General features: G+C 35.0%; 1 protein-coding gene across 1 annotated transcript in view; it reads right to left on the bottom strand.

The window, feature by feature from the left end:
- ADGRV1 (adhesion G protein-coupled receptor V1) overlaps positions 1 to 21,269 on the bottom strand; it is a 506,890-nt gene extending 485,621 nt beyond the window's left edge. Inside the window, exons 1-9 of the mRNA XM_077770967.1 lie at positions 21,179 to 21,269; positions 12,336 to 12,520; positions 10,202 to 10,351; positions 8,919 to 9,014; positions 6,258 to 6,362; positions 5,364 to 5,477; positions 2,760 to 3,325; positions 1,962 to 2,232; positions 1,032 to 1,361 (exon numbers count right to left, since the gene is read on the bottom strand). Coding sequence (XP_077627093.1) covers positions 1,032 to 1,361; positions 1,962 to 2,232; positions 2,760 to 3,325; positions 5,364 to 5,477; positions 6,258 to 6,362; positions 8,919 to 9,014; positions 10,202 to 10,351; positions 12,336 to 12,520; positions 21,179 to 21,269 — 1,908 coding nt within the window. The remainder of the gene's footprint in view (positions 1 to 1,031; positions 1,362 to 1,961; positions 2,233 to 2,759; positions 3,326 to 5,363; positions 5,478 to 6,257; positions 6,363 to 8,918; positions 9,015 to 10,201; positions 10,352 to 12,335; positions 12,521 to 21,178) is intronic.
- Positions 21,270 to 23,678: the final 2,409 nt, after the last annotated feature.

The following is a 23,678-nucleotide window of genomic DNA, read 5'->3' as shown; positions in this document are numbered from 1 at the left end:
CCATCCATTCATACTATCTAGTTCTGTATTAAATTCATTTACATAACCAAAATTGATAAGCACATAATTTTATTGCTTTCTAATTTTCAGATTCAACCAAAACCAAATGCATGGAAAACATAACCGTAGTATCATAAGTGAGTACAGATTTTTAAAATATTGGCAATAAGAGGTGCCTGGGCTCAGTTAGTTAAGCATCTGACTTCAACTCAGGACATTATCTTACAGTTTGAGATTTCAAGCCCCACATCAGGCTCTGTGGTGACAGCACAGATCCTGGAGCCTGCTTGAATTATATGTCTCCCTCTCTCTCTGCCCCTAACCCTGCTCGGCTCGTTCTCTCTCTCTCTCAAAAATAAACAAACATTAAAATAAATAAATAAAATTTTGGCAATAATATTTTGGTTGATAAAAGTTAAGAAATAAAAAAAAACACAACACGGAAGTACTATACTATGGGGCCCTATCTTCTTTTTATTAAATAGATGAAAATCCAGAGATTCTATCTATAGTTAATACACAAAAGAAACAGATTTTAGTATATTATTTAAAAATATCTACACAACTTTTCTCATATTGTGTTTTTATTTCTAGAATGCCTTCCCTGCAGCAATCCATCATGAAAAACAGTACTTATCCTACAAATCCCATTCCTAGGTCACATTAGCCCAAATCAACTCAAAGAATCGCAGTTCTCTACCTCTCTCCATCTCCCTACTCCCTGACCCTCCTTCAGTAACAATATAGGTCACTCCATTATGTCATCCATTATACTCTGACCTGCATTTCAAGTTGGTGTACTTTTATTATCACCTGATTACAATATTAACTTTAGTAGAATCCTTTTATTCATCCTTATATGGCTTAACAACAGATACAGTCTCTCTTTGGACTCCCTCAACAAAACTTAATAATCAATGGTAGAACCTAAAGCATAAAAAAGAGCAAGATAATATTCAGTTAACTCTCTCACACAGGTAAGTACATGTGCAGGTTAACCAAAGGTGAAAATGTTTTAAACATTAAAATACCTTTACTACAAAGTGGGCACCATTTTGAAGGAATGCATCATTTCTTATTGGTAATTTTGTAGTGACTTGGGTTTTTTGTTCTGGAAAAATGAGGTTATTTCTCCTGGACGTATTTAAGATGCCATCTTTTGCTCGCAAAGGGTCCACGGCTCCAGCAGGAATATACAGCGCAGAGTAAAACATGTTCACATCTCCTGTGGTTCCTCCTAGTCTTGTAAAACTCAGGGATAAATATCGTTCACCTGGGCTGCTTTCAATCTTCTGGTGTTCCAGAGGAAAGAATATTATTAGGCCATAAACATCATCACTATCCTGAATGTAGAACAAAAGCTGCAGATAAAGAAATAAAATATTAAAATACAGAATTCTCACATCTGAGAGTACCAAACTATTTTTAAGGATATTCTGATCTTCAATATTTATTTACAGATGTCTAAAGATGCTCACTTTTAATATGTAATCGAGTAAAAGATGAATCAAAAATAGATTTGAGGAGCACCTGCGTGGCTCAGTGAGTTAAGCATCTGACTTCAGTTCAGGTCATGATCTCGTGGTCATGAGTTTAAGACCCACATTGGGCTCTGTGCTGACAGCTCAGAGCCTAGAGTCTGCTTCAGATTCTGTGTCTCCCTCTGTCTTTAACCCTCCCCCCCTCACAATCAGTCTCTCTCAAAAATAAATAAACATTAAAAAGAATTTTAAAATAATAGATTTGACAACTTTACTAATGTGTTATTTATGGGATTTTTTGAAGGGTAAACTTACTTACAAAAGAGACAACCTTGAGCAACAGAAACAAATGTCATTTCCAAAACTAGTATTTTTCCTGTTGCATCAAACTAAACATAAAAGTGATTTGTGTGATCAAATTCTTTGGCTCCTCTGTAACACAGAAATATTCACATAAGTAAAACATAACAAGTGATCTACCTCTGCTGGCTCGCTCACTTCTGCACCTCCTCTTATTGTATGAGGAAGAATCCGAAGTAGATAAGCTTCTGCCTCTTCTGGAACATCATCGTTAACGATAGTGAGAGGAATTGATGCCAACATCTGCCCTTGTGCAAAATGGAGAACTCCAGAACTTGGTCTGATATCTGCTATTACCGGTGAAGGATCACTGCTATTCCTGGTCAATTCCCAGTTCACAGAAATATTCCCATGGGTGCCACCATTCCTAACCACTGTAATGTCTTCAAATCTAAAGTTTTAAAAGCAACACACATGGTCATATATTATATTATGTTTCCCTTAGCTAGGTTTTTCAATATCAAACTGGCCATCAGATATTGGTAAAAGCAGAATCAGTATCATAAAGAGTGAATTACTGTTTTTAATATGAAGGGAATATGAATTCACTTGCATATTTAAATTACTCTGAAAATAAGAAAGAAAACAGTGAAACCATGGTGGAAGAAATGGCACAGTTTGGCACTATGTCCAACAGCACATATACTAAATCTTGGAATGTATTCAAATAATACATTATTTTAAAATAATAAAATAGGGACACCTTGGTCAGCTAAGCATCTGTCTTCAGCTCAGGTCATGATCTCACAATTTGTGGGTCCAAGCCCCACATCAGGTTGTCTGTTGGCAGCACAAAACCCACTTCAGATCCTCTGTCCACCTTGCTCCATGCCCTTCCCCCACCCTCAAAAAATAAAAACATTTAAAAAATAAAATACAATACAATAATTGTAGCAATAGGTTCAAAATCAACCATACCTTGATGTTGTATCTTCATCAATTACCACCGTCCTTTCAAACAAGATACTGTTGAATGAGAGGACTCCATAAGGTTTGTCATTTGGCTTAATGGTGACTTGCACAATAGAAGGGCCTAATAAAACAGCATCTCCCTGCAAGGTGTCTTTTAGTAATACAACATGAAATGACTCAGCAATCTCTGGAATGGTGTCATCAACTATTTGAAATTTTAGGTGTGATTCATGAACAAAAGGTGGGAAAACAACAGTTGTGGTTGGCTGAAGATCAATGAAATCTAAGTTTTGTTGGGCATGTGCTGTTGAGTTCCCAGTTATAACAACATAGCTGACTGAAACTTCATATTCATCAGATCCAATCAAATTCCCACTATCATCTTTTCCACGAACCACTGGAATTATGAGTATGTGATCTTCCTCAGGGACCAAGTAAACATTTTGAATGAATCTCACGGGACTATCATTTTTCTTAATGATTATCTCAACTGAGCTCCTAGAGATGTTGATCTCAGCTCCTCCTTCTACACTTTTCAGTTGAATCAAAAATATTTCATCATTTTCTGGTACCTGTCAAATAAATATAAACAGGAACAAAAATATCAATAGCCAAAACATCTGCAAAGAAACCAAGTGCACAAAATCAAGTCACTATGTTTCAATACAAACATAGAAACAAAAATATTTTAACTGGAGGGAGGAAACGGGCCCATTTAATAGCTATATATTAAAATATTTTCCTAAGTTAAATAATGTATTTTAGATAGGAAAAGAAAAGTTCATAAAGCAATTGTCTACACAGTAATTAGAGTATAGGTATAATATCTTCTAACCTTGATCAATCTTTAGATGATATTAATGATAGGACAGTAAAGCCAGACATAAAATTTTACTAGTTTTATCAGATTAGTAGAATCAAGAGCAGCATTATGGTAATCTCATATTAAATATAAGAATATCTAAGAAGCTGAAATAATGTTGTTATAGATGTATAATATGTAAGAATCTGGAAACTACATTAAACATCACATACATATTGTTAGTTTTCAACCATGTGAATTATTCTTGCTTCTCTCTAAATGGTTTCTAATTCATGACGTAAATGTACGATACCAATCATGATTTCCAAAATACACCTCATGCCTCTCTGGAGAACGAGCTCTAAGAGTCACTATGATGCAAATGTTCACCTTATTAAAATCAAACTTTTTTTTTCAATTGCACAGAAATCCTAGGGATAATCTTCACTATACTGTTGAGCTTTTTAAATTCTACATGATGATTTGATATACATGTACATTTTTTTTATGACTGCCAAGATCCAGATTAACACATCCATCACCTCACATCGTTGACTCTTGTGTGCATGTGTGGATGAACACTTAAGATCCACTCTCAGCAACTTTCAAACATACGACACTGCTTTATTAACTATAGGTACCATGATGTACATTATCCTCAGAAGACGACCTTTTAAGTTTATAGTTAAAATGTATAATTAACCATTCCCCCAAATTATAACCTTTTCAAGGATCTAAAAACAAAAGGTTTTTATTAGTTTACAGAAACAGATAAACAAGAGTTATCAATATTAACTAATATTTCATTTTTTTCAAGAGAGAGTTTCTAATAATATCTTCTAATTAATTTGTTTTTCTACTCTTGGGATTTGTTGTGATTTGATTTCATGATTTTTTGTAGGAAGGTAGAGGGATGCTTATAAATTCCCAGCAATTTTCTTTTTTTTTTTCTGACAATACTGATTGTTTTATTAAAAGTTATGTTTTCTCAATCGCTTCTCGGCCTTTAGGTTAAGACCAAGTATAAAAGTTATGTTTTCTCTCATTTAGCTCACAGGAGATATCCCTGCACATTACTGTTCAAATGAATTACCTCCTTAGTTAAGTTAGCTGTGTCATATATCTCAATCCTTGGTAGCTTCAATGTGAAATGTAAAAATAACTAAAGCTTTCCCATGAATGTGAACATTAAAATATCCAAACAAGGGGGACCTGGGAGGCTCAGTCAGTTAAGCGTCCAACTTTGGCTCAGGTTATAATCTCATGGTTCGTGGGTTTGAGTCCCACGTCCAGAGCCTGGAGCCTGTGTGTCCCTCTCTCTTTCTGTCCCTCTCCACTTGTGCTCTGTGTCTCTCTGTGTCTAAAGAAATGTTTAAAAAATAATGTTTTAATTAAAAATAAAATATCCAAATAAAAGAATATCAACTACAGAATTTTCTTTGCTTTTATAGTAAAATACTTACAGTAGGTAGGTAAGAATATACCTACTCAAAACTGAAATCACTACAAAAATCAATCATCAAGGTTTACAAAATGCTTAAGTTACTGTATTACATGTGGTTGCCAGTTATATTCAGATTCATTGGCTTTTAGATATATACAATTGTGAAATAAATAAGGTAAATATTAAACAGATATACACCGTAATGGCTATTTATAGCTAAAGTATACACTAATTAGCACAATACACTAACTTCACATAGGACTATGTTCTTGAATAATTTCTAACACTGAACACAACTTAATGCTTGCCATAATGTTCTTTAACATGTCTGTACTACCCATTGAAGCATTTAACATTATCTCACCTCATCATCAAGTACTGTCAAGTTATAAACTACCATTGCTCTGCCAGGGGGAAAGGTGATATTTCCTTTCACTGGGCTCAAATCTTCCTCAGGTGGATTTGGGCCACCCTCTACCTGAAAAGAAACACATAGTGCCATCTGTAAATACAAAATATTTCACAAAAGTAGGAAAGCATTATTGTGATGCCAAGTGACAAAAATCTGATTTTTACTTAAAAATGTTTTGTGAGAAGAATTATAGAAAACTGAATATAAGTCTGCCCTAATTAATAGTCAAGGCCTGTAATTACAGATCTAGACTATAATCACATTAAACTATATGGTTTCTAAGAGCTTTCTCTTTTTTTTCAGCCATTAAATTAAACCTGAGAAAAAGCATATCTTTCCATGAGAGGAAGGTATTCAAAACTAGTAAATTCTCTTAAGTCATAGAATCAAATCCACCACTGACTGTGTTTAACACTGAGCAACATATTCAGCAACTCCAAGCAGCACTTTTCCCATCTTTAAAATAAGCATAGTAACATACTAACTGGCTAGATATAAAGATGTAATAAAATCCTTCCTTTTGAAAAGTACTTATTAAGTATTCTGTGCCTGACCTTATTTAGGTGCTAAGGATATATCAGCGAAGAGGTAAACTCCTAACCCACAAGGACCTGACATTTAATGAAAGGAAGAACTGATAAATATATATTTTTCAGATTATAAATATTATGGAGAAAAAAATTAAGAAGGGCACGAGGGAGACTGAGTTCTGAGAAGAGATGCTGTTTATATGCTTAAGACTCTTTCTGATTCTCTCTCTGCCCCTCCCCAGCTCGCCTGCTCTCTCTCACTCTCAAAAAATAAATAAATAAAAAATAAAATAAAGTGATTTCACAGTACACTTACCTCAAAAGTCACAGTAACCATTCCATAAGTTCCTTTTTCTCTGATAAGAGTAAGAGGCACAGATTCATTTCTGCCCCTAGGTTCACTCACTGTGATTGAAAAGGGCTATCAGGAAGAACAAAGACAATCAGGCACTCATCAACCAGATGAGGTAGAGGTGGTACAAACTATTACCTTAGAAATACTAAATTTTCATAGATAAATTGATTCACCTGGTGTCCTAAGAATGCTGTACTTCCTAGCATTAATTAGTTGTATCTAACAAAAATCTTTGAAAAATAATAGTGTAAAGGGAACATAAAACTAGTCTGACAAAAGATGCAAGTTTTTGTTCTGGCTCCACCAACTAGCTGTTCTGCTGAGGGATCTTAAAGATTATCTAGTAGAAAGATGACAAACTCAAATGCTCACAGAGGCCCCGGAGGTCACAGAAACAAGTTGCATCTCCAGATCAGAGAAGCTCATTTGCAACTATCCACTGGAAGCACCACTCACAGATCTTGCTCCCAACCACTGTTCCCTCCTCATTGGTCAGTCTACCAATGAAAAGAATAGAACCACTAATGGCTGTCAGGATATGATCACTGAAGGAAAGAAGCTAGGACTTCAAAAGTTGAAACATTCTGGCTTGGCTGCCTGAAACTCGAGCTAGAAGAGGAGGAAGAGGGAAGCAGGCAGGTGTATGTCAGCTAGGGCACCAATGTACATCTTTGCTGGTGACACCAAGTCTCAGTGTTCCCATCCATAAATGGGGATAGGAATGCCTGTCCCAAAGACATCAAACCATCTGTGTTATCTTCATCGTCCAGGCCAGGATCCAAATCCAGCCTATTTATTAACCACTGTGAGCTCAACAGCTAGCAGCGAGTTGATTTAATTTTAACCACATGATGCAGGTGCCCAGTCAGAGGCTTCCTGGCAGCACTGCGACCACAATAGTCAGGGACCTGTGACCAATGGGAAAGACTAGGATTCATTCCCACAGGCTAAGATGAGAGAGAGAGAGAGAGAGAGAGAGGAGGGAGGGAGAAAAAAAGAAAGAAAAAGAAAGGAAGGAAGGAAGGAAGGAACCTTTAAACAAGTCAGTATGAGGTAAGGGGGATAAGTTGGGAGTGAATATAAAAGAAAGGAGAAAGGTAGAAAGAGAAATTAAGCAATTAAGGGAGCCTGCTTCATAATTAATAATTCCCCATAATTTAAATAGAAATGACTGATTAATTAATTTAATTAATTTTATAAATGACAATATAATGGAGGTCACAAAATGTCTACTATATTGACATTATCCTCGTATCTTGTTTAATAAAGATACTGCAATTAAAAGATCGTATTTATCTAAAGCCCACCTCATTTCAAAGATAATTTAAGGTACTAACAAAATGACATACAATACACCAATTGCAGCAGCAATCTATATTGGAAAATAAATAAAAAGCTGGGGAGTATGACATCATGTTTTAGTAACAGTAATTAGTAACATGATTCAAAAAGACTCCATATCAGGAAGGTTATTACAGTCTAAAACTTAGCGGCAAAATCCAATTGTATCCAAGATACATTTTGTTTTACTTGAGGAACTGGAAACAACTTCTCTCAATGGGGGACCTATCTTGTGGGTCTGTAGGGACTGAGAAAGAACTATCATATCTGCTATTCAATTTTACATTTACTATAGGTTTTTCCAGTATTTCTTTCAGTAAGTTTTTCTCACCTCCCACCCTTCAGAGGAGGCTGACAAACAAGATTTTCTTTAAGTGGCAGCTGAGAAAACCAAGCAAAATGAATTGGATTACAACTGCTACAAGACTAAATGTCTGTGTCCTCACCCTCCAACTCAAAGTCATGTTCAAATTGTGGGAGTGGGGCCATTGGGGTGATCAGATGATGAGGGCAAAGCTCTCAATTGGGATAAGTGCCCTTATCAAAGAGACCCCAGAGAGCTCCTTTGCCCCTTCCACCTTATGAAAGTATAACAAGAAGACTCCAGGAAGCGGGCTTTCACCAGACACCAAATCTGCTAGTGCCCTAATCTTGGACTTCAGCCTTCAGAACTATGAGAAATACATTCCTGTTGTTTTTAAGCCGCCAGTCTATGGAACTCTGTTACAACAGATGCAACAGACTAAAACACAACCAAGTTTGAAACGCCCAAAGGAGGTAAAGAATGAATCAGGTGGAACGGTCAGCAGAAGGAGACTAGGACACGAGGCAGCCAGGATCACACAGGCCTCCTCAATCTGAAGAAATCTCAGGGAGAACATGGGGCGCCTGGGTGGCTTAGTCAGTTAAGCGTCCGACTTTCGCTTAGGTCATGATCTCGCGGTTCGTGGGTTCGAGCCCCGCGTCGGGCTCTGTGCTGACTGCCAGCTCAGAGCCTGGAGCCTGTTTCAGAGTCTGTCACTCCCTCTCTCTCTGACCCTCCCCTGCTCACGCTGTCTCTCTCTCTATCCTAGAAGTAAATAAAAAAACATTTAAAAAAAAAAAAAAAGAAAGAAATCTCAGGGAGAACAAATGGACAGTCTACAGAATATGGGATATGAAGTTAGAGCGAATTTTATTAAATTTCAGGCAAGATGATACCAGGTAACGTCATGAAAAATAATTTAAAATTTTAATAATTATTATCTAGCAACCGCAAGATTAATCAAATTGTATCCATACCATATTAAATGAAATAATTCCAAATGCATTGTCATTTGATAATATTGTCACAGTAACAGTCCTTGGCCATCCAAGCTTCACATTTGCTGAAGGTTTCTAAAATAAACCCCCCCAAAAAAGTTAATAAATTAAAAATAAGAGGAAAAAAAAAGAATGATTTTAATAGAGTTTCTGTCTTAAAGTTATTGTTAAGACTATGAATATTATATGGAAACCAACTTGACAATAAACTACGAAAGAAAAAAAAGAAAGAAATCAAAATAAATAAACATTAAAAAAGGCTATGAATAAAAATATAAGTATATTTCTAATGCAGATTAAGAAAACATTTTCAAATTAAGTCAACATGGTAAAGAAGTCCCAAATAAAAACTTTTCAAAAAAGTTTTAAAAACCAGTAATCACTAAATCATTACAGTGATAAGTAAACAGTGGCTAGTGATGCTATAAGTACCCTAATGTCATTACTAATATAACAGACAATTAATAAGCAGTAGAGAATTCTATTCAAACATGTTTTTCTCTCACACTCTAGAAGGTGCTGAAACAAGAATTGCTTACTCTATAAATTGTAGAGCCATATTAAAGATAAAATATTAAAACATGTTTTCTGATTAATAAGGGAAGAGTTTTCTACCACATTTCTATTGATATTCTAAAGCAACGTGAAAGAAGATGCAAAAAAGTGATATACAAAGGCAAAACAATTATTTCAAGTATCATTTTTGTAAAAAATTTACTCATACAAATATAATCATTCTAAAAAGAATTCTCAATGCCCCTCAGAAAATTAACTAGAGCAGCTCAGCAGTCATTACCTCAACCCAATAGATCAAGCCATAAAGGACAATTAAACATTAGGCTATTAAAGCATTTTTCCCAGGGGTACTCCCAAACAATTCTAAGGCACAGGGAACTCCCACTTCCAGGCTTGCTTTTTGTATCCCTCTCCTTTGAACTCAGAAGTCTCGGTCATTCTTTGTGCATCTGGTAGCAGGGAAGGGATAAAAGAGAAAAGAGCCAAAGGGAAAGACAGGTTTTCTTGAGTATCTGTCATGGCAATTCCTAACTAAGCTAATGGATCCCAAAACTGGAGAATCTTCTAAACAAGATTGTCTGAGGAAAAATAACCAGACCATGGAATTGCCAACGAGACTGTCAGTTCTGACTTCTTTGAAAACCACCTTTAGTCTCTAGATTGGCTTATCTCTAGAGAAACAGATTTTTAAGCATTGTCAGGTTTCTATGAGTTTAAGGTGGGCAGCAGGAGCTAGAAGGACTCACCTGTAATGTTAAGTGAAAAGTAAAGGTTTCGTCAGGCTCTGGCAATTCATCATCACACACTGCTATGTACACTGTTCTATTTGTTTCTCCAACAGGTATAAACGCTGCAGCATATGTATCAAAAAAGTCACCAGTGTCATCTCCATACAGCTATCAAATGCAAAACAGAGACAGTTCTTGTAACACAGCGTTAGGACCACCAAAACTGATGCCTATTAGGGCCATCAACAGAAAAAACAGGAATCATCAGCTGACACTGATGTTTATAGACAGGGCATACAAAAACAAAACAAATATTTAACAACCAATAAAAATCACCTTCAAAAAGCATTATTAAAAATGATTCTAAATAAAATACTTGTTTATGCTCTAAAAGGTAAAGGAATCATTACATAGAAAAGCAATAATTGTATAGGAAGTATGGATGTGAATTTTTTTTTCTCTGCCTCTTGATTGATCTGAAGTGGATTACAGCAAACCTTAACAACAACAACAAAAAAGTAGCTAAAACTCCCTCAAAGAAGAAGCAGAAACAGCCTGTCAAAATATACCAGGAAAATAAAAATTATTTATCCTATAAGTTTCAAAGAAGTGCTTTTTCCAGAACTTTCAACTGAAGTTTTATTTATATTCTCCCATAGTTTTAATAAAGACTCAATTCTTTTAGCATTCCAAATTATTAGTCATCACAAATGTTTCCTTAAGTTTTTAGGACCTCATTCTATAGCATCAGCATTGCTAATAAGATTTTCAAGGGAATGGTAATGATGAAATTTTATAAAGGAGCAACTTCTTGTGCAAATCTAAATGAGATTTCTCTTTTGCCAAAGATATCAGAATGAATAGCTTAGCTACTAGAAAAAAAAAAAAAAAAACTATGATTTAGTGCAAACAAAAAATGAAAAACATGTTTGGGGAATTATAGTCATTTTCTAGTTTTCATTAAATACCTGAAATATCTGAATAAGAGTAATGAAAAACCTGTAATTATACCTTAATATAAAAAGTGGCACAGTCTTTTAGAAAGCATTAACTATTAAGAGCCACTGAAACAAATAAAGAAAAAAACAGTAATCCAACCCAAAAAAATCATCTAACAATCCAAAATATGTAAAAATCGATACATATGTAAACATTTCATCAGAGCAGCATTTACAACAACAAAAATTGGAAGCAACCTCAGTGAAAACCAGGTGAAAAATAATTGGGAAATGATGATGCCACCATAGAGGGAACCTGTGAAAATGACAGGATCACCCCAAAACATTCCTATGATACAACCAAAATTACATATTAGAGGTTACCAAGTATAATGTATATTCAAGTTAAAGTGAATTCAATAAATATATACATACATGTCACAAATTAAAAACTAAAAGCAATGCACCAAGTTATAAAACTGGGTTTGTTTCATAGATTTTTTTATATCTTTCTTTTCCTTTTTTATCTCTTTTTTACAATGTTTCACAATGTGGTCATTTAACCTACTGCTTCAAAACTTATTTTTGAAAAAGAATTTCAAGTACTTTGGGCCTCAGATATAGCAATATCCTTAGTGGTCATATGACATTACTTTCTGGTTAAATGTAGACACAGATACATGCACACAAAATCCATCTAAGAACTAAACTGTGTGCAAGACAACTTGATACTTTAACAAATCCTGCCTAACTTCTATTTGAGTTAACGAATTTAATTTCTCCCAGGCATTCTGACAAAATTCACTTTTAATTTGCCATTATTTTTAAATATTTTATGTATTTTCCCTAAGCCACCTGAAATATCTGAGCAGAGATAACTGGAATCCAAATTACCCAAAGTAAAATGTTATTTTACTTAGGAATATTATCTTTACCATTATTGTCAACTGCATGTGCTACATTGCAGTACCCTATAAACCTAGAGGAAATATGAATGGAATAGTGTACCTGCAAATCATTTATCATAATGAAACTACTCAGAATCTCAAACAGTTAAAAAAAATCGTGTCCGTGAAGCTGTCATTTATTTCTACCCAGAGTGAAATGAAACTACTCAGAATCTCAAACAGTTAAAAAAAAAAAAATTCTCATCCCTGAAACCAAGAAATGTCATATCTTCTATTTCAGAAAGAACAGACTACTTCACTTCTTACCGATACAATTGCAGTGACATTTGCTGGCTCTCCTATCCTTTCGATGACAAGACGAATAACTGTTGTACTTGTTTCATTAACTACAAATTTTGTTTGTCCGGCAAACCTTATTTCTGTTTCTCCAAACACATAAGGGATGAATAAAGCTGAGAGGAGATTTACTAATAAAGATGTAGAGGGCATCCCTATAAGGGAAAAAAAAAAAAAGCTTTCTTACAAAACATACCTAATATATTTTCATTAGACCATGTTGCCTACAAATATAAACAGAGTGAAGAACTAGATGGTAAGGAACTAAGACATAAATACATCAAATATTAAGCCATCCAACCTAAATAAGGGATCAGAGAAATAAGTTTAAAATCACAATCTCTTCTATGATTATTTTTTATAATTCATAACTACATTTTGTTCTTTAACCTATATATCAAAATAATAGTTATCAGTAGCCTTAAACTTATTTTTTAAATTAGGGCTTTAAAAATTTTTGATCCTGTAGTTTATCCTAAGAAAAACATAAAGCAGTACCTTGGAAATGGAATTTAAGCCCATCTTCCCTCCAAATGAAACTGTAAAATGCAAGCTAAAACCTAACATTATCAAATAGATCAACAGTCTTAATGGGGCTTCTTCATGTATTTTTTTATTACAAAACTATGAGAGAACTCTTAAAACTGAGATATAAAAGCAGCTGAAGCTGAAACTTTATTAATAAAATGATTTGTTTGTTGTGTCCACTTTTTCCTGAAATTTGTCTTACTTGAGAATGCTTTTTAAAATTTTTTAGTTATTGCAAAGAAATGCTAATGGTTTCAACATAAATTTCCAAGACTTAAATGTCTCCCATTCAACTAGCTAAAATACTAATAGCATTTCTTAGATGTCTATGTTGCTTTAAAAATAAGTAAATTTGGCAAAATGTGTATTTCCTTCTTCTCCATAACTTGTACTGTTTTCCTACTAGAATGTGTGTGTTTATGAGTCACCAATAGTGTTCCTACTTGCAGCGCTGTGTGATTCAAGTGCTTTCAAAAGCACAACAGTGCAGTGGCCTCTTGAAAGCGCTGTTGTTTTGTAATGTAGATGTACCTCTAAAAATGTGAACAATTGATCTCACGGATCATTAAGATTCCAATGGATTATGTGACCAGTCACACGAACATAACAAGTTCATGTGTTTTAAAGGAGAATTGCATTATGCACTCTATGAGCCAAAATGCTTCCTATTAATCTCTACCTTGGTCAAGAAGTAATAAAATGTTCACGTTATGTGGTATTTCCACATGCCTACGTGTCGCTTTGTGTTTAAAACCCACCAAATACATGAGTTCTTGATATATTTTAGTTTAAATGCAATTTTCTCAGTCAAGTATATTCAAACAATGCAATCTGAGATTGCTTAATGATGTCTCACATACTCATAATTGCAAAATCCATTGACAGGGATGCAGAGGTCAGACGGAGTCCAGGAAAGAGACACAGGCCAAAAGAACTGAAGATTCTGGAGTCCGAAGGCATTTTCTACACCTGTGCCTTCTCTCTTAGAATTTCACCTGCCATGGGAGTGAAGGAACTTGGGAGAAGAAATAAAACTGTTCTCTCTTCCCCTGACTTCTAAGGCAGGAACGTTAACCCAAAGAAAGGAAATGAAAAGGATGAGAGAAAAAGGAAAAAGGCAAAGCCTGGGCGAGACAGGAGTTTAGGAGTAATTCTGGGCCACCAAAGACAACTGAACATTTTCTGTGGAATTCTAAAGCCAGAATGATTTCACACCTCACTTATGACAAATAGTGGGAAAGAAATGGACTAGGAATGAGAAAGAGAATACAGAATGGAGGGGTGATGAGGCAGCGATGCGTAAGAAAAAGATCAACTTTGGTCTACTGTGATTTTGAAAGAAAAAAATTCCTTGAACATGAGATGTGATAGAATTCTGAGCTGAGAGAAGTAGGTAGACACCTGAAGTTCTACTTGAGAAAGAGTGTAAGTGAATTACAGCACAACAGGGAATCATGAATGACTAGAGATGTAAGTTCTCAAAATTTGTCCCGCATAAGAAACAACTCAAATGTCTGTTAAAATGCTAACTCACAGACTCAAAAATTTTGATCCAGTGAATTTAGATTGAGGCCCAGGAATCTGCATCTAACAGGTAGCCCTTTGATTCTAATGTAATTGATCCTTAATATACATTTTGACATACAGTGAGCTAGACTGTGAGGAACATGTTCTAGAATGGATGTATAAAAGACCACATTTGCAGCTGTGAGTTAATTACTGAATTTTTCAAAGCAATATGCTTGAACTTACTACAGATTTCCTCATATATATTTTTCTATGTGTTACTATATTACATTCTAGGATTCCATATATCCTGAAGAAAAACTGCAATTACCTTTGGAAGTAATCAGAAAAGCTAATGCTTATGTGATGTTGCTATAGATACTTCATACACAATAACACATTTAATCTTCACAACCTCTCTGTGAAGAAGATACTAGTACCATTAATCTCATTAATAACTAAGGAAACTGAAACACAAGCAATTTAGTTAACACATGCAGTGTTATTTAGTTAAGTAAGTGGACAAGCGGGATTTGAACCGAGCAGTCTACTTGCAGGCTCTCCACCCATAACCATACAATATTGCCTCTTATATTCTATTCGTACAAATCACATGTCTCCATCTTGAAAAATTTGGTAGACTGCTTATGCTGCATATGTCTTAACATTGAAATATTTCAAAATCATACACCAAAACTACCAAAAAGCTATATAAGTCTCCTAAAAGTTGGCACATTCTTTAATAAACATTATATTTATTTAACAGAAACTACAGTTCTCTTAACTACTTTAAATATTTAACAGCATCTTTTAATGTCAGGACCAATGAGTTCAAATGGTGCATTCTTGCAGTTTCCCAGGCAATTAGAGCTCCAAGATCTTGTGGTTAAGTCAGTAAATTCATTTTAAGTTGGTGCACATCAGTGAGTTTTGAGATTATGTGAAATGAACAAACAAGCATGATTGGAAATGCCTCAAATTCTGTGACATCATTGATAATTGAATCTCCCCTGCTTTCATCTTTTCAACTTGTGAGAAAAGTTGCTGAGGCAAAGTTGGCATTCAATAGAAATTAAAAGATGAAGAAAAAGCTTTGAAAGTGAAGTTCCCATTAGAAGACAGGCATAATTACACAAATACTGAAGTTTCTTTCTTAGAGTAAGTAGGTACATTTTCCTCTGTCATACTAAAAATCCAGTCTTTGGAACTCCCTGTATTAAGCTCGGAAGATTGGCATTAGTAACCAACACAACATGGAAGTTTTACATCTATTTCAGGTCTGTCTTTCTCTTATTGGATTTAAGAAAAGTTTTACATGACCCAACAGACTACCTATTCTAAACTTCTCTATAAAATGAATTTCCAACAACTTGTGTTTAAAGATGTGCTGAATTCATATTCTGCCATAATTATAAAAGAAAAACTTTAGCATTATGAAGACATGCTTCTGCCCTGCAGTGGCATGATATTTCAATATTCAAATCCTCTTTTCTAACTATCGTCCATGTTCTCCTCTTATCTCACTCAGTGTGATTCAAAAGAAATGAAAGTTATTCCTGCCAAAAGATCTCTCATCTTTAAATAGATTTCTTCTCATGTTCAAACAATATGAGATTTATGTTACTTTCTTGCTTATTTCCTCATTTTACTATGAAATTCTGATAGTCCTGAGAACACATAGGCACAAAGTCTTTAGTTTTTAGTAATTACATTCAGCCTATCCAACAAGTCATCCATTCTGCAAAAAATATTTCAAAATTAAAGTCAGGATTATATTAGAACAGTTCCTACAATGCAAACTGGTGGCTTTGAGAAGAGCTGATTAAAATTTCGTATAACATTTGTATACTGAGCACCTACTATACATTGTGCAACACCTTGGGCTCATCACTGAGGATACAGAGATTCATAAGATATGGTCCTTTGCTCCACGATATTCACAGTGGTGATGGGCCAAAGTCAACAAAACAATTCTGAGATTCCTGCTTAATCTTAAGGATGCAGATTCCCCTTATTGCTGGATTCAGGATCATTTTGATTAGAGTCAGTTTCCTCTGAAGCCTGGAAATGAAACCAACACAGCCAAAGACAGAGCCAAGAGGTGGAGAGGAGCCAAGTCTTGATAATAAAGCTTAGCTTCCTAAAATCAACTTTACCCTGGCCTTTTCAGTTACTGGGGCAATAAATTACATTTTTTGTGATGGCCATCTTAGGCTGGATTTTTCTGTCACTTGCAACATCAATATTTATCCATAAATCTCCAATCTGTGACACTATGAACCGACGTCAGGATATACCAAATGGAAGATCCCTTCTCCTCTGCTCCAATATTCAACAGTCTTAGTCTTTCTAAACTTCTGTGAAAGGATACAACACTGGCTATCCCTCCTGTTCCCATGCATGTTGTTATTACTGCCATCTATGATAGTTTCCCTTCACTTTAAAACTGACAATGACTAGTAAGGAAATTTAGGACAGGCAGACAAACCAAAGAGGTCTTCACAATAAAAGCAGGAAAGGAATATACCACATTGATTCAGTGTTCTAAAAAGTTAATGCATTCCGATTGTCACAAGGAACCCCAATATTATGCTTCTTTAAATCAGCCTGGAATTAATTTCTTTGTTTTTTTCTTAAATGCCTCGCTCTTCTTTCTCTGTGGAAATCCTACTGGTATTTACTAACTTTATTCTCCACTTGGGTCACTTAGCACACAACATATTAAATGTCATTTATAAAATAATACTCTCCAACACAATATATCATACTAACCACAGAATTCTAAATCGTGTTTACCTATGATATGACATTCCTCCTATCTCACCTCTTATTAATGGGTACCTTTGGAAAGGTAGCAAATATAGTATATTTTCAGGAAATGGAAATAGCCTCCTATTTTAAGTTTCAATAAGTCTATAGAAACAGAATAGGATAAAGAATAAACTAAAGTACACAAATAAGAATCAGGACTCAATAGATAACAATATAGAGAAAAACATATTTTAAAAATTGATTTTGCTGATTTTGTAGTAATCAACTTTCTAACAAAACCATCAGTCAATTTAAAAGTTAACTTTGTCGGGGTGCCTGGGTGGCTCAGTCAGTTAAGTATCCGACTTCGGATCAGGTCATGATCTCACGGTTTAGGAGTTCAAGTCCCACGTCAGGCTCTGTGCTGACAGCTCAGATTCTGTGTCTCCCTCTGTCTCGGCCCCTCCCAGGCATTCTGTCATTCTCTCTCTCTCTGTCTCTCTCTCTCTTCTCTCCCTCTCAAAAATGAATAAACATTAAAATTTTTTGAAAAAATAAAAGTTAACTTTGTCTCTTTAAGTTTCAGAATCAACAACCGTACAACCTCTGTGAGTGATTGGACAAACATTATTAGTGCAGAATAAAAGGATGCAGTGACTTTTGTTTCCGCTGTTGCCCTGCCGGGGCTGTAGCAAGCATCTTCCCACGGTGTGACGCCAGGTAACTGATAACGAAAATACAATCCTAATAGTGAAAGGTTTTCTAGTTTAGAATTACTTCAATTCTGTTACATTTACTAACGGCCATTCTAAAGCTATGGAGTTTCTCCTATGGAACAAGAGAAGTTTCATCACTCATATCATAAATTATTCAGCCTCTAAGAATTCTTAATCTGTGTTATTTATATTTGGGTGAATATTACAAAAAATTGATGTTTTCCTTCCTCCATACCAAAACAGAATTTAAACTTTCAACTTTCAATAAAAAGTAAGCTGATGTTACAAATAGAGGAAATGTCAGATATTTTTAAGTGAAAAGGGGAGTAGTCTCTTAGTTATTTACATAAAGTTTACTAGCTTTACTTATTTAAAATTTTTATTTTATTTATCTTTAAATAACATATATATCCTGGCACAATATTAAGAAGGGACAGAAAAGGTAAACAATGAAAAGTAAGTCTTCCTCACACCAGCCCCCACCAGCCAAATGCTTCTGCTACCCACAGTCAATTACAATTATCAACTTTGTCTCTCACAAGAAAGACTCTATGCATATAATAATGCAGGAGAAAATTCCTGTGACAGATTGTTTTCCTCTGTGTACAGACTATAGGAATCAGCACATTTTCTCAAGATGGTGGTTAACAGAGATAAATACCAGGGTTTGATGTAGACATTCATAATGAACACATATAATTGCCCAAACTACATGCCATCACCATTGAAGTTCTCATCAATTAAATGATTGTGTCCACTGACTTTCACAATACCCATCAATTTGACCTCTAGGGAAAGAGACATATATCTGGCAACTTGTACATTCCTAGACAACATATTGTCAAGTCTTTTCTCATCAGGAGTTCTTCACCTCTACACGTGAAACACTAGAATCATCCAGGGATCCCTCTGATTCTTTCTCTTCGATCTGTTTCCTGATTTCATGTTTTCTTTTTTCTTGGTTTATTCTCTTGTTTTAATGGAGAGCACATTCCAGTAACTTCCTAAGAAAGGGTGTGTAGGAATAAACCTTTCAAATCTTGTATGTTAGGAATTATTGTGTATTAATCTTCCACTTGACAATACTTCCACTGGGTACAGAATTTTTGGTGAAAATCACTTTTATTATTTTTAAAGCTTTGTTCCATTAATTTCAAACTTCCAATGTTCCTGTTAAGAAATCAAAAATCATTTTGATTATCAAGTATTGTATGTATTTATTTGCATTGTCTTTCCTCTGAAAGCATTTTCTCTTTGTCCACAGTGTTATGAAACTTTCACAGGATTTTTCTTTGGATAGGTTTATTTTTGTTCATTTATCTGACATTCAGTCTGACATTTGTCCTTCAGATATGGAAAATTTTCTTGTATAACAGTGATTTCCTCTCCTTCCATTTTCACTGTTCTTTCATCTTAAAAACTCCTATTTTTTATCTTGGTATTCTGGGATTAACCGTTTCATTTTCTTATGCTTTATTCTAATTCCCAAATCTTTGATTTTTGTCCTGAGAATTTATTACATCATTAAATTTCAATTCCTCTACTAAATTTTTTTATTTATACTATTGTGCTTTCAACTTCCATGAATTTAATGGTATTCTGTTCTTTTCCCATTAATCAAATACCTTCTTTTACCTCTCAGAAAGTATTAATTTTTTTAAAAGTGTTCTGTGCTCTTAATAGTCTCTGCTATCTCTAAGTTGCTTTGTTACTTAATCTGGTCTTTATCTTCTACATAAAAAATTCCTTCTTACCTCTCGTAATTTTTGGTTATTTGTATATGCTTAAAGGTAAGAGAATAAAATAATGATTGAATGCTCTGCATATCTAGGTCTGTTTATCCGTATATGATTAAGAATCAGAGACTAAAATGAAAATTTGAAGTTCTGAGCATATGTGGGAGAGTGTAGCTTGTTAACTTGCATGAAATGAGTAAACTTTTTATTAGACATTCTCAATTTTAGTACCTTTATAAAAGACTAAACGCTGGGGCAACTGAGTGGTTCAGTCAGTTAAGCATCCAACTTTGGCTCAGGTCATGATCTCACAGTCCATGGGTTCCTTCCAGCCCCGCCTCAGGCTCTGTGCTGACAGCTCAGAGCCTGGAGCCTGCTTCAGATTCTGTGTCTCCCTCTCTCTCTCTGCCTCTCCCCTGCTCATGTTTTGTCTGTCTCTCAAAAGTAGACACTAAAAATTTTTTAAATTAAAAAAAAAAAAAGAAAAGACTAAACGTTGATCAGGTTACCCATAGAAGAATCTTTCATTCTACTATCCAGAAGCTATAGATATAACTATGAAGATTTTAGGAACCATGGGCAGGAAAGGGACTAGAATCTCAGCAATCAGTAATCATACAGTCATTTAATTTCCTGTATCTTTAGGGATCTTCATCCTTCATATATGCCTCAGATCCCCAATCAAGAACCATGTTTAACAATTTCTCAAAAATAAACAGGAAAGCTGCAAGAAGGTGCAGGTGGGGAGGAGGGGTCAGGAACTGTACAGGATGGATGATAATTCTAGGAATTTGACTACTCCTGGAAAAGTTTTCACCCTATCTAGTTGTTAACCATCCCCATCCCTATAGTCATAGAGCTACCTGGTGCTACCACTTCCTACACTTTTTGAGAATTCTGTGCAAACCTGGCTATTTCTTGGCCTGCCAGCTTATACTGAATATGCTGCTGTGGGTCTGCTAAGCCAATTAGTACTCATTCATCTGCCTTCTGGCTCAAAAAACACATTGGTAGGGGCATCTGGGTGGCTCAGTCAGTTAAGCATCCAACCTCTGCTCAGGTCATGATCTCACAGCTCCTGAGTTCAAGCCCCTCATCAGGCTCTGTGCTGACAGCTCAGAGCCTGGAGCCTGCTTCAGATTCTGTGTCTCCCTCTCTCTGTCTCTCTGCCCCTTCCTTGCTCTCGCGTGTGTTCTCTCTCTCTCTCTCTCTCTCTCAAAAATAAAATAAACATTAAAAATACACACATACACACACACACACATTGGTACTGTGTCCTCTCCTCTTCTATCTTTGTAGGTTTATAAAATTTTTTTAAAGCCCTTTGCTATTTAGTTTTAGGTGGTTTAGGAAGACCCAATATTAAAAGTTATATCTTTTAACATTGATAATTAAAATATAATTAAAAGTGTACATCTAAAGTTCTTATTTTCTCCTATTTTCCTAAATATTCAATTATCACTTTATATCCTGTCACGGCTCTAAAAAAAACATTTTGACATCTCCCATTAACTGCTTCCAACAGTTTATTTTCATCAACCTTCATATTTTCAACTAGTTAATTTTTTTTTCTTACCTCTTTCACCTACTTTTGTATCAGTCACACATTCGAAGCCAAAATGCCTGGGATCTAGTTCCAAGCTAGGTGGTAGGTTCATTTCTTCCATTTTTTTTGTATGTTTAAATTTCTCCATGATAAAATACCTTTTGTAAGAAAAATCTTCAAAGGCTCTTAACTGCACTTAAAATAAAGTGCAAAGTCCTTACCATGGACTGCAAGACCCAGTATAAAGAGACCATATCTATTCTATCAAGTGCCACTCTCCCCCTAACTCACAGCCACACTGGGGTTCCAGATCCTTGGAGGAGTCCAGCCCTTTCTCACTTCTGGCCACAGATGCTTGCTCCCCATGTCTAGGACTCTCTTCCCTCCCACCTTTCACAAGATCCTTTCTCAGCCTTTATGTTTTTGCTTAAATGTCATCTTCTCAGAATGACCTTTTCTCTTTTCGGTATGTAAAGAAATTTGTCCTCTGATATCTTCCTCTCAGCTTTTTGTTTTCTTTCATTGCACTTAATCACAATTTGCATTTATTCCACCTCTACCCTTAGAAGAAAAGCACTTTCAGGACAATGACCTCACCCATCTTGGATATCTTTTGCATTCTCAGCACCTAACATGGGTACAGACATAAGGCTCAACGATATTGATAATTTTTAAGAAAATGTATCCAAAATTGGATGTAAGGCAAAAAAAACATGTGGCATGTAATTTCAGTATCATACAGGGTACAGACCGATCCAAGATTTAAAGAAAAATACTTTGTTCAACTCAACAATTCTTTACTATTGATAAAAGGTTTCAGACTTTGTGAATTTACATGTAAATCTGGAAATTTTCATGTAGTAAAGAAGCAAATAATTTTTGTCCAGTGAAACAGATAATCCAGAGGCCACTGTTTTATTGCCCAGGAGGACAATAACCAGCTTTAGAACTAACCTAAAAATCTTATCTCAACATTCCTTTATTATAAATAGCTCCTCAAAAGCTCTTTGAAGCAGTATTAACACTTTCATGATTTTCTCACTAATGGGTTAAATAAAATCGTTGACATGTGCTCATCTTATACTTTTATGAGACTCATGTTTACCAGCTTTTGCAAAGTTTACTTTAACACAATCTCTCTTATTTTCTTTTTTCATTCTTTTTCCTTTTTTTTTTCCAGAAGAATAACCATGATAGAACAAATCACCCTGGCCCACACATAGGACTCTGGTTCCACAACAACCATTGCAGTAAACGATTATATAATATGAACCAATATTTTCAAAAAAGTAATGTCTTACTTACTAAATGAGATAAGTAAATGCTTGACAGAAGATATAAAATCTTTTAAGTAATGTATGTAGACTTCAGATTTCTACATTATTTCCAAAATAGTTAAGCTTGACCTTTTCCATGAAACCATAAAGTCTCCATTTGCATGAGTCTTCAACTAGACCACAAAAACCATTCAAGCTGCTCACATGTGAATTACAAATGCTCACCAAGAAAACAGGAAAAACAATATGCATGAGCTTCAACTCTAGGGTATGTGGGGCTCTAGAAGGTTATAGGCTTCAAATATATTGTCTCAATCCCACTTTGGCAAAGCACAAAATGAAAGATTCACTACACAAAATCCTTTGAGGCAAATTCAGAAGCAATAAAGTCAGTCAGGATGTGTTCACATAGATTTCAAATCTGAGTGTATTAAAGGTATCTCTGTCAAGAAGACATGTCTGCCTTTTTGCCCCTTTGAAATATAAGGATCATGTGTCTAAATGAAGATTTCATAAACTACCATTAGATGGCACCCCTCCATCTTCAAAAATATGCTCTCAAATGATGAAAAAAAGTCCTAAGTATTTAAAGATAGATTTTTGTCACTTAGAACTCTTTATAAAAATATAATTTGCAATTCCTCATAAAAACCAAAGGCAAAGACACAAAACAATTCTACCGAAATTAAGATCTCACTGAAAACAGCTATAAATTCATTTGTCCTCTGAGATTCAGTATTACCTGTAAAGAAAAAAAAAGTTCTCTCAGCCTCTTTCTGTGACTTTCTTTCTATTCCGTACCTATTTCTCAAATATCAGTTGCATTCACTGAGGAATCCAGGTGCTGTCATTTCTAAAGGAATTATATGTACTCATGGCAGGTGAGGGAAAGAACAAAGTACTGAGTTTCATGTTTCATGTGGAAACCCATAGGTTTCACCCAGAGAGGTCTAGAGACATGTTTTTAGGCCAAACTGTGTTTACAAAATAATACTAAAAGAGTTGTTTCCAAGATTTAAAATTTGAGGATGTCACATTTTAAAAAATGGGTTTCTAGATTATTCTGAAAAAACTGAGTCCACATTTCTACATGACATCAGCTGGCAGGAGCTGAGCAGCAACTGTTAGTTAGGAAAAGAATCTGAACTCGAGTACCATGCCAAAGTCTCCTCTAAGCACGATCAAATAGAAAAGTAAAATTTTTCTTATAGTCATGTCATTCAAAGGCAGAAAAACACACATATACATGTCCA

The sequence above is a fragment of the Crocuta crocuta genome, unplaced genomic scaffold (genome assembly GCF_008692635.1).
Source record: "Crocuta crocuta isolate KB4526 unplaced genomic scaffold, BGI_CrCroc_1.0 scaffold196, whole genome shotgun sequence".
NCBI lineage: Eukaryota > Metazoa > Chordata > Mammalia > Carnivora > Hyaenidae > Crocuta > Crocuta crocuta.
Note: the sequence above shows the minus strand (reverse complement) of the source record. Positions and strands in the feature narration are given on the sequence as shown.